The sequence below is a fragment of the Ambystoma mexicanum genome, chromosome 3p, assembly GCF_040938575.1.
Source record: "Ambystoma mexicanum isolate Mex_15411 chromosome 3p, UKY_AmexF1_1, whole genome shotgun sequence".
In the NCBI taxonomy this organism is placed as follows: Eukaryota; Metazoa; Chordata; class Amphibia; order Caudata; family Ambystomatidae; genus Ambystoma; species Ambystoma mexicanum.
Genome location: NC_090925.1, coordinates 396165077 through 396182465, shown reverse-complemented (window position 1 = coordinate 396182465; position 17389 = coordinate 396165077). Strand labels below are relative to the sequence as shown.

At 48.5% G+C, this 17389-nt stretch overlaps 1 protein-coding gene across 1 annotated transcript in view; it reads left to right on the top strand.

The window, feature by feature from the left end:
* Window positions 1-17389, top strand: part of RAB22A (RAB22A, member RAS oncogene family) — a 711558-nt gene that overhangs the window by 95088 nt on the left and 599081 nt on the right. The window contains exon 2 of the mRNA XM_069651074.1: window positions 5075-5154. Coding sequence (XP_069507175.1) covers window positions 5075-5154 — 80 coding nt within the window. The remainder of the gene's footprint in view (window positions 1-5074; window positions 5155-17389) is intronic.

Sequence of the window (17389 nt, the reverse complement as noted above, 5' to 3'; positions counted from 1 at the left end):
GACCTCAACATGGCACAGAAAGCACCCTTGTCGACCTCAAAAGCCAGATTGATGAAATCAAAGATAAAGGTAAGGTTGCTATCCTACTCCTATTAGACCTCTCGGCAGCCTTTGATTAGGCGATCATGAAATCTTATGTAGCCACCTATCTACCGCAGCCCCTTTCTCCCCCTCCGCCACCTCCTGGATACAATCCTGCCTGGCGAACAGGACCATGAGAGTTTTCTCCACATCTGCAGCGGACCCCATCCCCATCACATGCGGAGTCCCACAAGGCTCCTGTGTCTCCCCGACTTTGTATAACATATTTAAAAAGCTGCTATTCGACAAACTGGACCGTCTGTGTGTCACCTACACAAACTATGCAGATGACACCCAGATACTCCTCACCATCTCTGGTAACTATAACACAGACGTCACCCGAATCAATGAAATCTTCTCCATCATTCAGGCACGGATGGCCACTCACGGCCTCTGTCTAAATGACGAGAAGACGGAGCTTCTCCTTGTCGGCTCTCCGAGCAACCTCTCCAAACTCAGTCCTTACTACAACAACATTACTATCGATGGCAACTCCATCGCCATTGTTAAGTGTGAAAACCTTAGGCTTGTACCTTGATGCCAACACCAACCTCGCCAAACAAACCAATATGACCGCCTCAGCCACCGCCTATACCGGCAAACTGATAAGGGCTTGCAGACCCTTCCTTTCGTCCCAGAGCTGCCTCACACTTGCCAGAGCACTCATACAGTCCAAACTGGACTATTGTAACAGTCTTTACCTAGGTGCCAACTAATCAATAATCAACAAACTCCAGGTTCTCCAGAACAATGCACTGCGGGCGCAGCACTCAACATCGCAAGACGAGAGCACATCTCCATAACTAGGAAAGCATGTAAATGGCTTTCTATTCAACAAAAAATTGACTTAAAAACCTTATGCCTCACCTACAAAGCCTTAAACCACCTAGCCCCACCATATTTTACTAACAAATTCACTATGAAATGCACTCCCAGAATTACCAGGTCATCCAATTCCCTATGCTTGGTAGTGCCTAGATTCACACTAAATAGAGCAGGTGGCACTAGCTTCACAGTACTTGCCTCACTTCTCTGGAACTCCCTACCCCTCCACATCAAAACCATTGAGCCCTTCCCAAGCTTTAGGAAACATGATATTTGCTGGCTACTGAACAAAGAGTAGCGATCAACTCTGAATCTCCTATGAACCTGCTGACTATGTTACAAGCGGGTAAATTATGTAAAGTGTTGTAAATTGTAATTGCTGTACCATGTAAAATGTATACCTTATTCCTGTACCGGACTCTTTAAGTGCCCTTCTACCCACGGGTCTGGAGCGCTATACAAATAAAATAAACAAACAAACATAAGCGGGGTCAGGCTGTTACTAAACAGACCTTATTGAGGTGGCTCATTCTGGCATTCTCAGAATGTTTCAGGCTGGCAAGGAAAACCCTCCTGGTTTAAGGGCACATTTCACCAGGGGCATGGCTACCTCTCCAGCCCTGCTAAGGGGCGTTCCAATTAAGAACATTTGTGAAGCGGCAACGTGGTCTACCATCCATACATTCCCAAAGCATTCTTGCCTGGGATCTTCCCTCTGTCAGGCAGTCCTGCACTCTGTCCATGAAAATATATCCATTCAAATTTTACTCCCTCCTCCAAACCAAATACTGCTATGGGAGTCTGTCAAAGATGAGGAATACGTGGGAGGCCAAAATTCATTTGAAGAACAAGTTACTTACCCCTGGTAACGTTCTTTCGACTGGATGTTCCTCCCACGTATTCCTCATCTCCCTCCCATCCTACCGCTCAGTAGAGGTTCCCATGCTATTACAGCTTCCGTTCCATCAAGGCTGAGTACGGACACTCCCGTGTTTTGCAGATGTCTGTGCTGTTAAAGGTGGAAAAACAGAACTGAGGCAAATGGGTGCCACGCATACCATATATGCCTTCGATGACCTCCTCCTCGAAGGAGGCCTTCAAGGGACATCGACTCGACGCACAGCGCCCTCTGCCAAATTATTTTTTTGCTGAAGCTGGGCAACCTGTCAAAAATGAGCAATACTTTGAAGGAACATCCAGTCAAAAGAAAGTGACCAGGGGTAAGTAACTTGTTCATCTGTGGGACGTGAATATAGTTTTGCAATTTCTGAGGGATTGGCCAGCGGATAAACACCTGTCGGTCATGCAGCTTGCAGGGAAGCTGGCTGAGCTACTTGGCCTCGTCTCGTGTAGTAGAGTTTCTGATGTTAAGGCACGGGATAGGGAGATTTATCATCCCAACAGCGTTAATTTTACTATAACTAAGAGGACAAAAGCTATTTTGTTTTTGATCTCCTACCCCTACTTGTCAGCGTAGCCTCCGCTGTGCCTGGTGTCATGCATTCGTGTTCAGGACATCTGATCATAGATCCCCAGAAGTGGCGCAGTTGCTTATAGCGTGTAGGTAACCTCATAAGGCAGTGGGGTGTGCAACTATAACCGGTGGGTGCGTGAGAAAATGCAGCAGGCGAGGGTCTACCTGTCCAAATTTGAGAAGGCATTCGGTTAGAGGAGCAGTGGCTTATTCAGCGCAGGTGTGCCGCTAGTGGACATTCTGAGAGACGCAGATTTTGACGAATGATACGTTCAAGGCATTCTATTTCAAGCTACTCGGTGGTACAGAGCTTTGAACAAGTATAATGCTCGCCTCTGGTTTTCACTTGGAATGAAGATTACCCCAGCTTACAGTACAAAGATGGCCTCATTAAAGGTCGGGCGTTCCGGAAATAACAGTGGCGGTAAACCCGTCGCCACTGTTAATTCCGGACCGCCCGATCCCAAGTCATGCAGGCAGGAGGTGGCGTTCCCGCCAGGTCTGATCTGGCGGGTTTACCACCGCCCACCTGCAGGCGGACGAGGAAACACCGGCACCATCACGAGTTGGTGCCGGTGTTTCCATGATCCCCATTCCTATTGAGTCCCATAGGACTCAATGGGGATTTACACCATTCCGCCGCCGGAATTCCCGGGACACCGGGGTTGTAATGCCCCGGTAATTCCGAGAATCACAGAGGCGGAATGGTAATACGAGTCCAGCGGTAACCAGGCAGTTTTACCGTCTCGGTTGCCGCCGGACTCGTAATGAGGCCCAGAGTCTTGATTCTATTAAAGACACAGAGGCAAGCATCATTTCCCGCCCAGGCAGTATGCTCAGTTTGTTTAGTTCATATTGTGACTGATTATACAGTAATGCTGTGTTGTTGCATACTCCCACCCTGACTGCATGTCTGTTTCCTCCTCAGTGGAGGACACGAATGACAGCAGAAGGCATCAGCAGAATGGCTACGGGGAGCAGAGAAGCCACTAGCAGCATGGACACGTTGTGAGTTCCCTTTCTAGCCAGAGGATGATTCAAGTGGAAGTTGTTTTCAGGAGTTTGACTTTTTCTGTGAGACTATCCATAGCATCCAATGAAGAATAGGAAGGGACCTAAGCAGGAAGTGAGGTCCAGGTTCCATATACAGGACTTATGGATTGAGAGACTTTGTTGGGAGTTGTAGTTTTTCATCAAATTTGTTTTTCCGTTTAAGAAGTTTGAATTGTTGAAACTGCTAAAGATGTAGAGATAAAGAAGTTGAAGCATAATGCTCGACACTGTCTTTGATGGAATCAAGACTCCCCGTGCTGTAAACTGTGGTAATCCTCATTACAACGTAATGTAAGTGAAAGAATGTTTGCAAAGCTTTGTTTGCATGTCAGCTAATGTGCTAAAATTCCCCCAAACAATTTTTCTGGTTTCATATTGAGTAGCCTCTATGGTCTAAGCATAAAGACGGAAATAGTGGGCAGTCACTTTTTTGCACAGTGACACCTCTCACACTTGATGAATGTGCTTGATATTCCAATATAAGCTTCATAAGTTTAATTGGCTGGAAATTCAGGATTATTCACAATGATCGTTGGCTTGCAGTACAGTGAGTCATTTTGCAGCATTATGCCTGTTAAGTAGCTTGCAATTTGACATATTTTCCCCTGATGGACCCAATTCTTTTCGGTTATGTCATTTTCCTGCTTTCTGAAGGTCGCATTTAAAAAAAAGACCGATTTGTGTTGGTCGATATCTTGCAACCCTTAGAAAGCAGGAAATGGACATGGCCATACTTTTTAATTTTTTAATATTTGGGAGGGGCGGGAGGGGGTTCCGCCTGAGCTCACCTATTTTCCACCTCCATTGCCCCCGCATACACTCACGTTCTCTTGCAAACATAAACTTTCTCACTCTGGGGAAATGCATTTGGAAAACCACAAAATAAATTCACATAATTAACTAATTGAAACAAACTCGCATGGACACCAATGAAGTTGTCATGTTCGCACTTTCATCTTGACATGGGCGAAATTACATAATTTGAGGCAGTGTGAAGCTTTGAAAAGTATTAAATACTACAAATGTAAACGTAACAAACTCTAAAGTGTCACAAAATAAAGAGATGGTCCCCATATAACGCATTCCGTCGCCAATAAGTTTCCAAAGTCTTTTAATTGCATGGTGTCAGTGAAATGGGAATTGAGACTAATTCAATTATTCTGCAGCTCTCCCTCAGTGGGAACACCCAGAAATAGTGAAAGCTATTAAATTGAGGTAGTTATGGATGTATTGTGAACATCACGTCCTTTAATGCAAGTTATAGTGGTGCTCTAACCTTTGACATTTCTTGAGACTTTATGGTTTTTCACTTTGCAACCTTCAATGTTTAGAAACTGTTTTTGTGTGTGTGTGAACACAGACTTGCGGTTATTCATTTTCATATAACACTGGAGAATTATCTGATTCAGACTGCTGAGAAAATTATGGTGAACCTGGCTCGTTTGAAAGTTGTCTGAAAGTCAGACTAAGGCCCTCCACCAAATGATGGTAGTGAACACATTTTTTGATGCACAATGTCCAGATTGTCTGAAAAAGATAATTTCGTTAAATAGGCTGTTACCGAGATGATTTTCATTTTTTAGCCTCCATAGAAAGATATATATTTTTTGTGTGCATAATTGTGCTTTTTTTTGTTCTTAGGACACTGGAGTTGGTAAATCGAGTATTGTGTGGCGGTTTGTGGAAGACAGCTTTGACCCCAACATCAATCCAACAATAGGGTAAGAAACCGCACAAAGCTTCATTCAAAGTACTTCATTGCTAAGATTAGGAAAACTTACGTCTACATTCTCTACTTAACTCTAGACCTTGTTACCAGTCGATGTTACTATATATTGTCTATAAGAAAAGTGAATTGGTGAAAGGATTGCAAATACTCTGCACGTGTTTGTAATCCTAGAAGGTTGCTTTCCTTGTTTTTTCAGATAATTTCTTAGATTCAGTAGATCGGGTGCATTCTCATACAGATTTAACATGGGTAATTTAACACTTGAGGTACATCTAAATGCTGGAGGTACATCTAAATGCTGTAGGTGCTCTACTGAGTTATTTGTTTCTTTCAATATTGTTTTTGGAGGGCATCTCTTTGTTTAACAAAATGCACACCAGTTGATTTCCCAGTGCTATTGGGTGAATTTCTTTGGCTATTATTGACTTAATTCTTTGTAGTTGAGTAAAGCTCTATCCTTAGAAATTAAGAAAAACTGCATCAGACTTTCTTGTTGCTGTTCCCAAATCTAATGTCATTTTGTATGTGGTGTCTCTATGGAAGCTTGGCTTTTTTTTTTTTTGTTGCTGAAGAGTGAACATACAAATAGTCTTTTATTAAACATGCTAGTTTTTCAAATTTCTTAAGTTTGATTACAATTTGAGGAGGCTAGAATTTTAATGCTTTTTGCGATATCGTGCTTCCATCACATGCATCGGGATTAGGCAATGGGTAATGCAGAGAGGTCTTATGGTGGAAATTTGACAAAATTAACTAACTTCTGATGCTGTGCGAGTTCTGCATATTATGTAACTTGTGGACGTTCCCAAATTTGATTCAGCAATAAAAGTAATTCTATGACAAGACAGGAGGCTCGCATTATGCTTTACTCTTTAATTACTGCCATTCAGCATTTTCAACAAAACATTTTAAACCGTAACATTTGCTCTTTTTTTTCCTTCCTTATGTAAAAAAATACCAAATATGAGAGGTTTTAAAAGTTCTAACGCCACTGTTCTTTTCTGCACTACCACCCCCATGACCCTCCGGGGCCTAGTAGTCCTGAACTCTCCTGATCCACCCATCCGAGAGCAGGTCGCAGTATAAGAACCCTCCATGATAGTCCTCTGCCTCTTTCTTTTTGCTGCCATTTTGAGATAAGTACCTGTCTCTTATTTAATGATAAGTTTCGGGGATTACTTCAGTATTACCAAAAATGATTATTTGTATTACGCCTGTTGTCTTCTTGACTTATCTAATTTAATGAGGAATTAGTGCTTACCTCACGGGGGTTCAGCACGCTCACGCGTCTGTAAAGTATATGTATTTATTGACATGCAAGCGTTATCAGGTGAGTAAACTTCGGATTTTAATATAACAGGAGCGGGTGTCGGAGCCGCGAGCGAACGCGTCAGCCTTAGGCTGCCTGCCCCGCTCCGTCAGAGACGCCTAGAGTGCGGCGGTCTCTAGGACCCAGGGGAGCGGGAGGAGATATGCTTCCCGGCATCCCCTGGGGACACCTCAACGCTCGCGCGTAACGTTTTCATTACGTCGCGAAGCAGTGAGTGAAAGTAAGCCTCCACAGCACGGGGATTCAATTAAAAAAAAAAAAGAAAACTGATTTTTACTGTGCAGAGGGGAGAAAGGGATTATCCTTCTAAAGCAAAGCAGACTCTGAGCCCGTAAGGCTTTTACTTCCACTACTTTGTACAGCCTTCCCACTCCTCAGTGCTGACAAGCTGATAGTTGGCCTTGCCAACAGCAGTAATGGCTGCATAGAGAAGCCCTGGTCAAACACCATCAACTTCTCCGGAATGGAGTGCAGGAGAATGGGAGGAGGAACCCTCCCACCAGGAAGCTGATTTATCTCAGTGCTTCAAGAAAGTGCTAGGGGACTCGCTTACTCAAGCAGTCTCGCTAGAAGTACAGCCTATAACTCAAAGGCTCGAAATTCTGGAGGCTATGATGGCAGAAAGGCAGAAGCAGGTAACTGCCAAGAAAAGGTGGGCAGAGAGCCCAGAGGCAGGGCTGTCAGCCAGACACCCGTCGGAGTTGAACCAAAGGGGCGTAAGGTAGCTCGGAAGAGCAAACACTCTTTGACCCCCCACCCCCCCGAGCACTAATGAAAGGGAGGATGCTGCTCTCCAAGATGTAAGCGACCCCGTTGCTAGGCTAAAGAGAGCCTTTCTGGAGAAACCGAAAGAGCCAGGACAGTCCTCCTACCCCGGGGGTGAAAAATTTAGGGGATGATGACGAGGGCTACTCTCCCGATGATGAGGGGGAAGGAGACGAAGACACCTCACAACACTTGAAAGAAAATGTCGACCCCCAAGATATGGAGAACACTGCTGACATGTTCGATCCAGAGACTATCAGACACCCAAAATCTTCACAATGGGTGTCTTCACCCAGAGTATCAGCGTACATGTCTCTGCACATAAGAAAGCCGCTGGACAGAGAGAGCTATAGAACGAGATATGCAAGAGGAGCCAGGTTTCCTCAGCAACATGTTTCTGGTCCACAGGGGAGACGAGACTCGGCCAGTCATAAACTTGAAGAGTTTAAATGCATGGCTCGAGTACAATAATTTCAAGATGGAAGGTATTTACCTTCTGCGCGATCTCCTGCGCCAAGGGGACTGGATCTCAAGAACGCTTATCTTACAATTCCGATAGCTCAGGAATTTTGGAAGTATCTGCGCTTTCGGTGGAAAGACCAAATTTGGCATTTCTCTTGTCTCCCATTTGGGTTGGCGTCCGCCCCGTGGGCCCTCACCAAAGTGATGAAACCGGTGGCAGCCGCCATAAGAGAGGGATACGTATTATCATATACCTAGACGATATTCTCGTACTAGCCTCAGACAGAAGTACGCTCATCAAGAATGTACAATGGATCTGCACGCTGTTGGCCTCTCTAGGGTTCTTAGTAAATTGGGACACACAACTAAGGCCAGTTCAGAGAATGTAATTTCTAGGCTTCACCATAGACGCAGTGAAAGCAACCCTCGAGCTCCCTCATCGCAAAGTGAGCGCGATCAAGAAAGAGCTCAAAGTAGTGATAGCGAAGAAAGTTATTTCGCTTTGTTGTCTAGCCAGAGTAGTGGGATTGTTAGCCGCCTCGATTCAGGCAATATTTCCAGGCCCACTCCACTACCGGGCTCTTCAACGTCTCAAGATCGGGCATCTACAAGGGGGCGTCAGGTATCACCAACTGGTGACCTTGGACAGCGAAGCGCTCACCGAGCTTCACTGGTGGCTCTAGAATATGGAGGTGTGGAATGGCCGAGCCATTTTCGGAGACGCGCCAGAGTTGGTTATAGAATCGGACGCAAGCAGGTCAGGCTGGGGAGCCAGATGCGAGCAAGTAGAAACAGGAGGAAAATGGTCAGATCAAGAGTTGCAGCTGCACATAAATTGCCTCGAGTTGTTAGCAGGTTCATTTGCAGTGCGAGCCTTCACGAAGGGCAAAGCAAGGTGTTGTGTCCTGCTCAAGATGGACAATATCTCCACAGTTTTCTACATAAACAAGCTGGGAGGGACAAAGTCCAAGCTACTAGCGGAATTAGCGAAAGATTTCTGGCATTATTGCCTGGAACATCATATTGCAGTCACAGCAGAATATTTGCCAGGAGCTCTCAACGAGGTAGCGGATTGGAACTCGAGGTATCTGATAGATTCAAGCGATTGGAAACTTCACCCACGAGTTTTCGAGAAGCTGAAAAAACGCTGGGGCCCAATACACATAGATCTATTTGCATCCAGACTGAACGCTCAAACGCAGACATACTTCAGTTGGAGGATAGACCCGGGAGCAGCGGGCGCGGACGCATTCCTACAGACTTGGCACGGAGCGCTTCATTACGCATTCCCGCCATTTGTCATGATCACGAGAGCGTTAGCGAAAGTTCAGAGATCGTGCCGAACTCGTGATAGTACTACCGCTCTGGAAATCCCAGCCCTGGTTTCCAGTAGCGATGGAACTTTCTTCGGATTTTCCGTAGATAGTTCCGCTCAGCCGGACCTTCTACTAGGACTGTCCGGCCAGAGCCATCCCTTGATAGCAACAGGCAAGCTGCAGTTGCTAGCATGCAGGATTTCAGGAGAAAGTGGGAATTGCCAGGAATCTTGCGAATCGCTGCAGACTGCATCAAAGATTCCTGGGTGCCTTCCACTATCAGGAGCTATAGCACTGCATGGAAAGCCTGGGCGCGATGGTGCACAGACCAGTGTCTGGATCACGTTTCAGCCCCTTTAGTGCAAGTTCTTAACCTTCTGGCGACTAAATTTCAAGAAGGGGGAGCTTTTAGAACGATAGGTGTTTATAGATCAGCGGGACACGATAAAATAGAAGGGATTGCAGTAGGTGAGCACCCAGCGGTCCTGAGGCTTCTCAAAGGAATAAAAATAAGAAAACCCCCAGAACTGAAGTAAGCAGTCTTATGGGATGTTAGAGTAGTGTTAGAACGTTTCCTTAGATGGCCCGCAAACAAAGATCTTTCCCGCTCGCAGTTATCAGGCAAACTGGCAATGATATCGTGCCTTACATCATTGTTAGGGAGAATTCTTTGTTGAGGCTAATTTCCCAAACCTAGTGAGTCCCCCAGCAGCTTTGCTGGATTTTTGGGGTTTATTTTTTTCTCCTGCTAAGAGTGAGACTCTTGTTCTCCCACTCTTGATTTGAGAATGTCCTTTGACTGTAAATTTGTTTTATGGGCTATGGGGTCTTTTACTCCATAGGGCTTCATGTGTTTTTGGTATGTGTGTTACACAGCACCCACCGTACAGTAACACAGGGGTGTCATAGTGACCCCCAAACATAGACTCCATACCCTGGGAGTGACTATTGTCTCCCAGGGCATGTAAAGTCCCCATTGGCTTTACTAGTCTCAAATTGTGAACAGAACCAGTGCAAACCATCATATTGTGGAAGTACTGGTAGGGGTAATTCGATTGCCCCTGGGTCTATTTTCCAAGGGGGCACTAGCCAGTCCCCCCCTTGTCGAGTTTCTGGCTGGGGGCAGTGAATACCACGTGAAATATTCCACTGGAATATTTCTTATGGGATTTTCCAATTGATTTTAAATGCACCACCTTTTGGCGCAATGTTAAAAATACCGCCGGGTTATTTATTTAATATTTATTCCCCGGTTGGGTCTTTTTGCCAGGACTCGGTTTTAAAATGTCGTTTGTGTTCGCCTCCGAAACTCTAACCCAAGTCGAGCCCTTTGTTCCACTTTTTGGCTGGTTTCTCCACAGAAGCCCTCCAAATGGTGCCACTCTGTCTGGGGTCTACAGGATGTGTGGGAGGGGGATTAGGCACCCTGAACTGAGTTGCCTTGGCAACTCAAGTCGCACTCTTGTGTGATTGGCCCAGCGGTGAGCCACCCGGCTCACCACTTAGCATGTTTGAGTGACAGCTAGGCTGTTGAATGGGGGTTTTTCTGCATAAAAGCAGGGCTTTGGGGACTGGAACTTCAGAAGTCGCCACAGGACCTAAAGAATCCGAAGAGGGGAGAAGCTGAGCCATCTACAACAACGACACCACCGGTGGAGCCCTGCTGTACGAACTCACCACTTCCCCGACGACAGAGGAGATCTTCTTCCAGGAGAGTCTTCTTTCCTTTGAGCTGGTGGGACCAACCAGTTCGCCTTTTTCGCCTTCCTGGACGTCTCCTGGTCGAATCGCCCGTGCCAAGCACCCCGGCGGCCGGATAGCCACGCTTCACCACTACCACGAATAAAAGGGTCGTACCGTTTAATCAGGAACTCCGCGGCTGGTTTCTTCCCTGGCAGTGTAACGACCTCCAGCTTTCTTCCTCGTCGAGATCATCTCTTCCTCTGGTCGAAGCCACGACTTGCACCCGATGCCAGGAACAACTGCCACCGCTGGAGCTTTCTCACCATTGCAGTTAGTGTCCCGCCTGGTCTCCCTTTCCACAGATTGTCCAAGGTGTCCCGTAAATCCTTGACTTTCTAACTGGATTGACCTCAGACCTGCTAACTTTACCTTTCTGAACTGACCCAACCTCTTTTTGACTTTTCTGCAAAGACTTTGAGTGCATTTACACTGTGTGATCTTGGGCACATTCCGCCTTGCTCTCCAAGAGTGGACCTGCCCTATGAACTTTTGGCTCTACAGTAGACCCTGCCTTTCTTGACTTGCTGTGGTTTCTTAAGTGTTGGTACTGTGTTATTTTCCTACTCTGCCTTTTCTCTCCCTTTTTTAACGAATTATTGGAGTGCCATCTACGGTTACGCGCTCTCCTCTGTTTTGCTAAATAAATGCTGTCTTAACCTAGACTTGTCGAATAATTAACTAGGGAGGTGTATATGCTTATAGTGACTGTGTTTGAACTTGCTTGATATATTAGTGCCAGTGTATTTTCATAAGTGTGTTTTTAAATAAATATATACTTTTATACCAAAGCTCGGGTCGGTGTTTGCTTGTTCTACTGTGTTTTAGTCCTATTGTGTATACTCTATATACTGCCTTACTCTTCTTGAGAGAAGTCTGACTGCTCAGCCACAGCTACCAGGTAAATCTGGGTGGTGCAGACTGCTACCAATTGGGTTTCCCGCTTACTCCTGTAGTCTTAAACGTTTTGCAGTGGTCCCTAAGGGAACTGCACAGGTTTCTGCCTAACAATCATGCCGCAGAGTATCGGACGTAAAGGCGTTGGAGATCGATAGAAAGATCTTCTATCCAGACGTGGTAGCTTTTCACATAGCGAAAAGAACGAAGACTGGATCGCGAGTGATTTCATACCCTTACTTCACAGAAAATTAAAAGCTATGCATTGCCCAGTGCATCAAGGATTACGAAATCTCCACAGAGCACCTTGGGCCACAAGGGGTTTCCAAATGCTTATAGTGCGCCGAAAACCTTACCATGCAGTTGCAGCGGCTACTATCGCTAGATGGGTGTGCAAGGTTATGCAATGGGCTGGAATTGATCTGTCAGTATTTGGGGCGCATTCTATGAGGGATGCGATGGCTTCTAAAGCATTTACAACTGGGGTATCTCTTCGGGACATTCTGAAATCGGCAGATTGGTCCTCAGAGTCGACCTTTAAAACCTTTTACTTCAAGCCGGTCTCTAATATTACTAATGCAGTGGTGGCAAGCTTTGAACAAGCATAATGCGAGCCTCCTGTCTTGTCATAGAACATTGCCCACGCTAACAGCTCAGGAAGTCTTTATTCTATTAAAGACAAGGAGGCGAGCATTATATCCCACCCAAATGAAGTATTTAAAAATCTGAACCTGTATATGTATTTTTGATGCTCAGATGTTGTTGGCCCGCCCTCATGAAGTATTTTCCATTTCTCGTAGGAGAAGACCAGAAAGCGACTTGACTCCATACACAGATCAAAGATGTTAAGAAGTTTGTTCAAGGTGGTCCGGAGGACCTAGCAAGTTACAGTTGAGCAGTCAGTTCCAGTTTTCATTCAGGGTGACAGTTGATCAAATAAAGGACAGTTTCGAGTTCAGTACACGATGGAGAGGAAAGAAAGAGGCAGAGGATTATCATGGAGGGTTCTTATACTGCGACCTGCTCTCGGATAGGTGGATCAGGAGAGGTCTGGACTACTAGGCCCCGGAGGGTCATGGGGGAGGTAATGCAGAAAAGAACAGTGGCGTTAGTACTTTTAAAACCTCTCATATTTGGTATTTTTTACAGAAGGAAGAAAAAAAGAGCAAATGTTACGGTTTGAAATGTTTTGTTGAAAATTCTTAATGGCAGTAATTAAAGAGTAAAGCATAATGCGAGCCTCCTTGTCTTTAATAGAATGAAGACTTCCTGAGCTGTTAGCGTGAGCAATCTTTATTGTCTGCTTTACTTACTATGAAATTAAGCAGAGATTCCGTATTAAAGAAAGCAAGTGGTACCCTGCATACTGTAGTGGGAAAGGAACAGTTTGTGCAACTTCATTTTGTTTTGTACCAAGTTCCATATGAGGTTTACATTCACTTATGCTGTCCTTCAATTACCTTGATGTTCTTGTCCATTCGCCAACATAATTGTAGGTGCCACTTTTTGCAAACCCTTTCCTAACAAACTTTCGAGGGGATTGGGTCCTCCGACGTAGTCCATATCTATGACAGGTAATGTCCACAGCTGTGCTGCTTTGGAAAATCTTTGGCGTCTGCGTCCAGCGTCGATGACGTCGATGCGCTGTCCCCGAGGACAACCTCCGACGGCCGACGTCGCCCGATGTGATAAGTAGGACGCACGACGCCCACAGCCTCAGTTCTGTTTTTTCCGCGAACGTGTTCGCTTCGTGAATCTCAGTACGCCTCGACTCGTTGGAGTTGCTGTTTTCTTTCTCGGTTCGTTGAACCTGTTCGGTTGGTGTGAAGACCTGTTCGTGGTGATGTCTTTCTCATCTTCGACCCCGCGTCCGGGCTTCAAGAACTGCAGGGACTGTGGGTCCAAGGTGTCGGTCACAGACTCGCACGACGCCTGCCTCTGGTGCCTCAGGGAGGCCCACAATACGGACGACTGTGTCGACTGCCAGGCGCTCACTGCGAAGGCCTTGCGAGAACGCATGAAGAAACTGTCGGTAGGTCGGGTGTCTAAGCCCCGGAAGTCGAGGTCTGCGGGGCTTTCGACCGATGACTCGAGGGGTGACTCTCTGCGTCGTCGTCGGAAGTCCGGTGGGGTCTCCTTCCAGGAGTCGGTCTCGCCACTCCTCCGCCTCTTCTAGGCATTCCAGGAAGCGCCGGCATAGGTCGCCTTCCCCGTCCTCTTCCGAGGACTCCGCCCGTCGGCGGGTCGCTTATCCCTCCATGCAAGCGACACCAGAGGAATGGGCTTCCTTCGGGAAGCAGATGCTAGCGATTCTGGAATCGCAGGGCACCGGTCCGTCTGCGCCTCAGAGTGGGGTCGGTCGGCACCGGTCGAGAGACACCGCCGTACGCCTTCGGGCTCGGGTGGTCGGCACAGCTCGCAGGAGAGGTCCCGCTCGGACAAGGGTAGCCGTTCTCGCCATGCCCGTACCAGGTCCCGGTCCTCGACGCACTTCGAAGAAGACGTCGACGCCTGTGGCGCCGAGGTCGTCGACTATTTCTCTCGAGGTTCCGTCTTCGAGGGGGTCGTCGACGCCGTCGGCACCCAGGTTGTCGAGAGACACGCTCGGAGCTCCGGCTTCGAGGACTGTTGGCGCCGCAGATGCTGGAGGTGTTGCAGCTGATGTCGACGCCGATTCGCTCGACGCCGATTCGCTCGACGTCGTCGCCTTTTCTGTCGACGCCGACTCGCTCTGCGCCCTCGACGCCTTTCGAGGCGGTGGTGTCGGAGGGGCCCCGTGGCACAGGGTTTGCCCCTAAAAAGGCTATGGCTAAGGTCCGTCACTGCTTTGGTCCGCAGAGGTTGTCCTCTCCCCGCCTGGAGTACATTTCAGAGGGTGATGAAGGCTCTGATGGCGGCCTGGTTCCGGTTACGGTTCCGGATGACCGTATGACGGGCCATAGTCAGTTTGATGACCTGAGGCAATCACTGCATGATGCCAGTGGACTGGACACCTCTCCGGAGGTGGAGTTTTGTCGACCAGAGCCTGGCACTCATGCCGATTCGTCATATCGGTGCCTTATGTCGCGTTACCGAGTACTTGGGTTGGTCAACTCCCCCAGGGGAGTTCGTTCAGGATGATCTCATGGACATCCTTGATCTCGGTCCACCCACTGACCTGGTTTTGCCTTTTCATATGGCTTTGCAGAGAAGGGTGGCAGCGGCTTGGACTGCTCTGGAGAGTCTCCTGGCAGTGGGCAAGTCTTTGTCATGTAAATACCGTCCAGCCAGTAGCGACCCCTGCTACTTGTCTAGACATCCCAACCCGGAGAGTTTGGTGGTGCAGGCGGCTACGGCCCCGGCAAAGCAGGCGTCGTATCCTACCACCCCTCCGGATAGGGACGAGAAACGTTTTGACGGTTGGGCGAAGAAAGTGTTTTCTTCTGGGGTATGGCGCTTCAGGCAGCCAACTCCATATGTGCCTTGTCTCGTTTCACACACACTCTGTGGAACTGTGTTGCATTAGCGGCTGATCATATTGCCGAAGGGGACGAACGGGATGGTTTCCTCAACATGCCCTTTGACGGTGAACACCTTTTTGGCAGCAAGGCTGACGAGAGCCTTGAGAGGTTGCAGACCTCCAAAGCTGCAGCAAAGTCGTTGGCCGCTGCAGTTCACCAACCTCCGCCTTTTCGTCCTAGGGGACAGCAATGGAGGGGAGGTTCCTTTCGCTATTACTCGTCCTTCAGTAAAGCAAGAGGAGCTAGCAGTCAAAGAGGCCATCGTAAGAGTTCCAGAGGTGGAAACAAAAGTACTCGAGGTGCCAAGGCTGCTCGGGCAGTTGCCTCTTTGCCATCAGGCAACACCGCAGCCGCTACCACTCAGTCATGAGGCCAGGTCCCGTGGTTCGCCGGTTGGGGGAAGGCTGGCGCAGCATCTTGTAGAGTTGCAAGCCATTACTTCGGATGTGTGGGTTCTGGAGATCATAACCCATGGCTACTGTCTTCCTTTTCGGCAGAGGCCTCACGACAATCTACCAGGCAACCTCTCTTTGAAGAGTCCGGATCCGCTCCTTGCGCAGGAAATTCAAGCCCTGCTGGAGAAAGGCGCCATAGAACTGGTGCCTGTAGCGGAGAGGAACAAGGGATGGTATTCCCCTTATTTTTTGATTTCAAAGAAAGACGGGGGATTGAGACCCATCATGGACTTCCGCGGTTTGAACAAACTCCTCAGGAAGGACAAGTTCAAGATGGTGACTCTTTCTCAAGTCCTCCAGGCCCTTCAACTTCAGGACTGGTTGGTGTCTCTCGACCTCAAGGATGCTTACTTCCATGTGCCGATCCATCCCAAGCACAAGATGTACCTGAGGTTCGCGGTTGGCGACTTGCACTTTCAGTTTCGGGTCCTGCCGTTCGGATTGACCTTGGCCCCGAGGGTTTTCACCATGCTCATGGTGGTGGTGGCAGCGCATCTCAGGAAAGGGGGGATTCATGTCTACCCCTACCTGGACGATTGGTTGATCAGGGGGAGCTCTCCCGAGCAAGTCCTGGATCATCTGTCCGTCACCTGCCACTCCCTTCACAGGCTGGGCTTCTCCCTCAATTTAAAGAAGTCCCAGTTGACACCAACGCAGCGGCTCCAGTACATCGGAGCAGTGCTCGACACGTCCCTGGGGCAGTGTTTTCCTCCTCAGGTGAGGGCTCTTCACATTCAGCAGATGGTGCACAAGTTTCAGTTTGCCCAGACTCTCCCAGCGTCCGAGTTCTTGAGACTGCTCGGCCTCATGGCATCCTGCATTCTTCTGGTGCCAGAGGCTCGTCTGCGGATGAGATATTTGCAGTGGGCACTCAAGCTCCAGTGGTCTCAGTCCTCCGGCAGGCTGTCGGACCCTGCTTAGGTGCCGCCCTCCGTAGCCCGGGACCTTCTGTGGTGGGCCGTCGAGGGCATTCTGATGAAGGGTGCCCCATTTTGGCTGCCCTGGCCGGAGGTGACGATGGTGACGGACGCATCCCTCACGGGATGGGGAGCTCATGCCAACGAGTTGACAGTAAGCGGTCGTTGGTCTCCGTCGGAGTCCAGACTCCATATCAACCTGGTGGAGCTGACGGCCGTCAGGCTTCCCCTGAAGGATTTTCTGCCGACTGTGCGCAGGAAGAGTGTCCCGATTCTGACGGACAACACGGTGGCCATGCACTACCTCAACAAAAAGGGGGCGGGGGGCAGGGTCACTTCCGCTGCGCAGGGAGGCGATGCAGCTCGAGTTCTGGGCCATCCAGCAGGAAGCTTCAATCTCGGCAGTTCATCTGGCCGGAGACGACAACGAGACGTCGGACGCTCTGAGCAGGCAGAGCACGATCTCTCACGAGTGGGAGCTGGCTCAGGAGATTCTCCTGGAGATCTTCGCCCTTTGGGGGACCCCTCAAGTGGATCTCTTCGCCTCCAGTTTCAACCGGAAGTGTGAAGGTTTTGCTCGCGGGAATTTCCTCCAAATGGAGCCTTAGGAGACGCATTCGTGGTGGAGTGGTCATTCCCACTGCTGTACGCGTTTCCTCCAGTCCCCGTCATCCCGCAAGTGTTGTGGAGGTTATGGAGGTTCGGTTCCCGGATGATCCTCATTGCTCCGGCGTGGGCCCGGAGGACGTGGTACCCGGACCTTCTAGACTTGTCCACCTGCCCTCCATGTCGTCTTCCCTACCGAGACGATCTGCTCTCTCGGGAGGGGGGTCAGGTTCTCCATC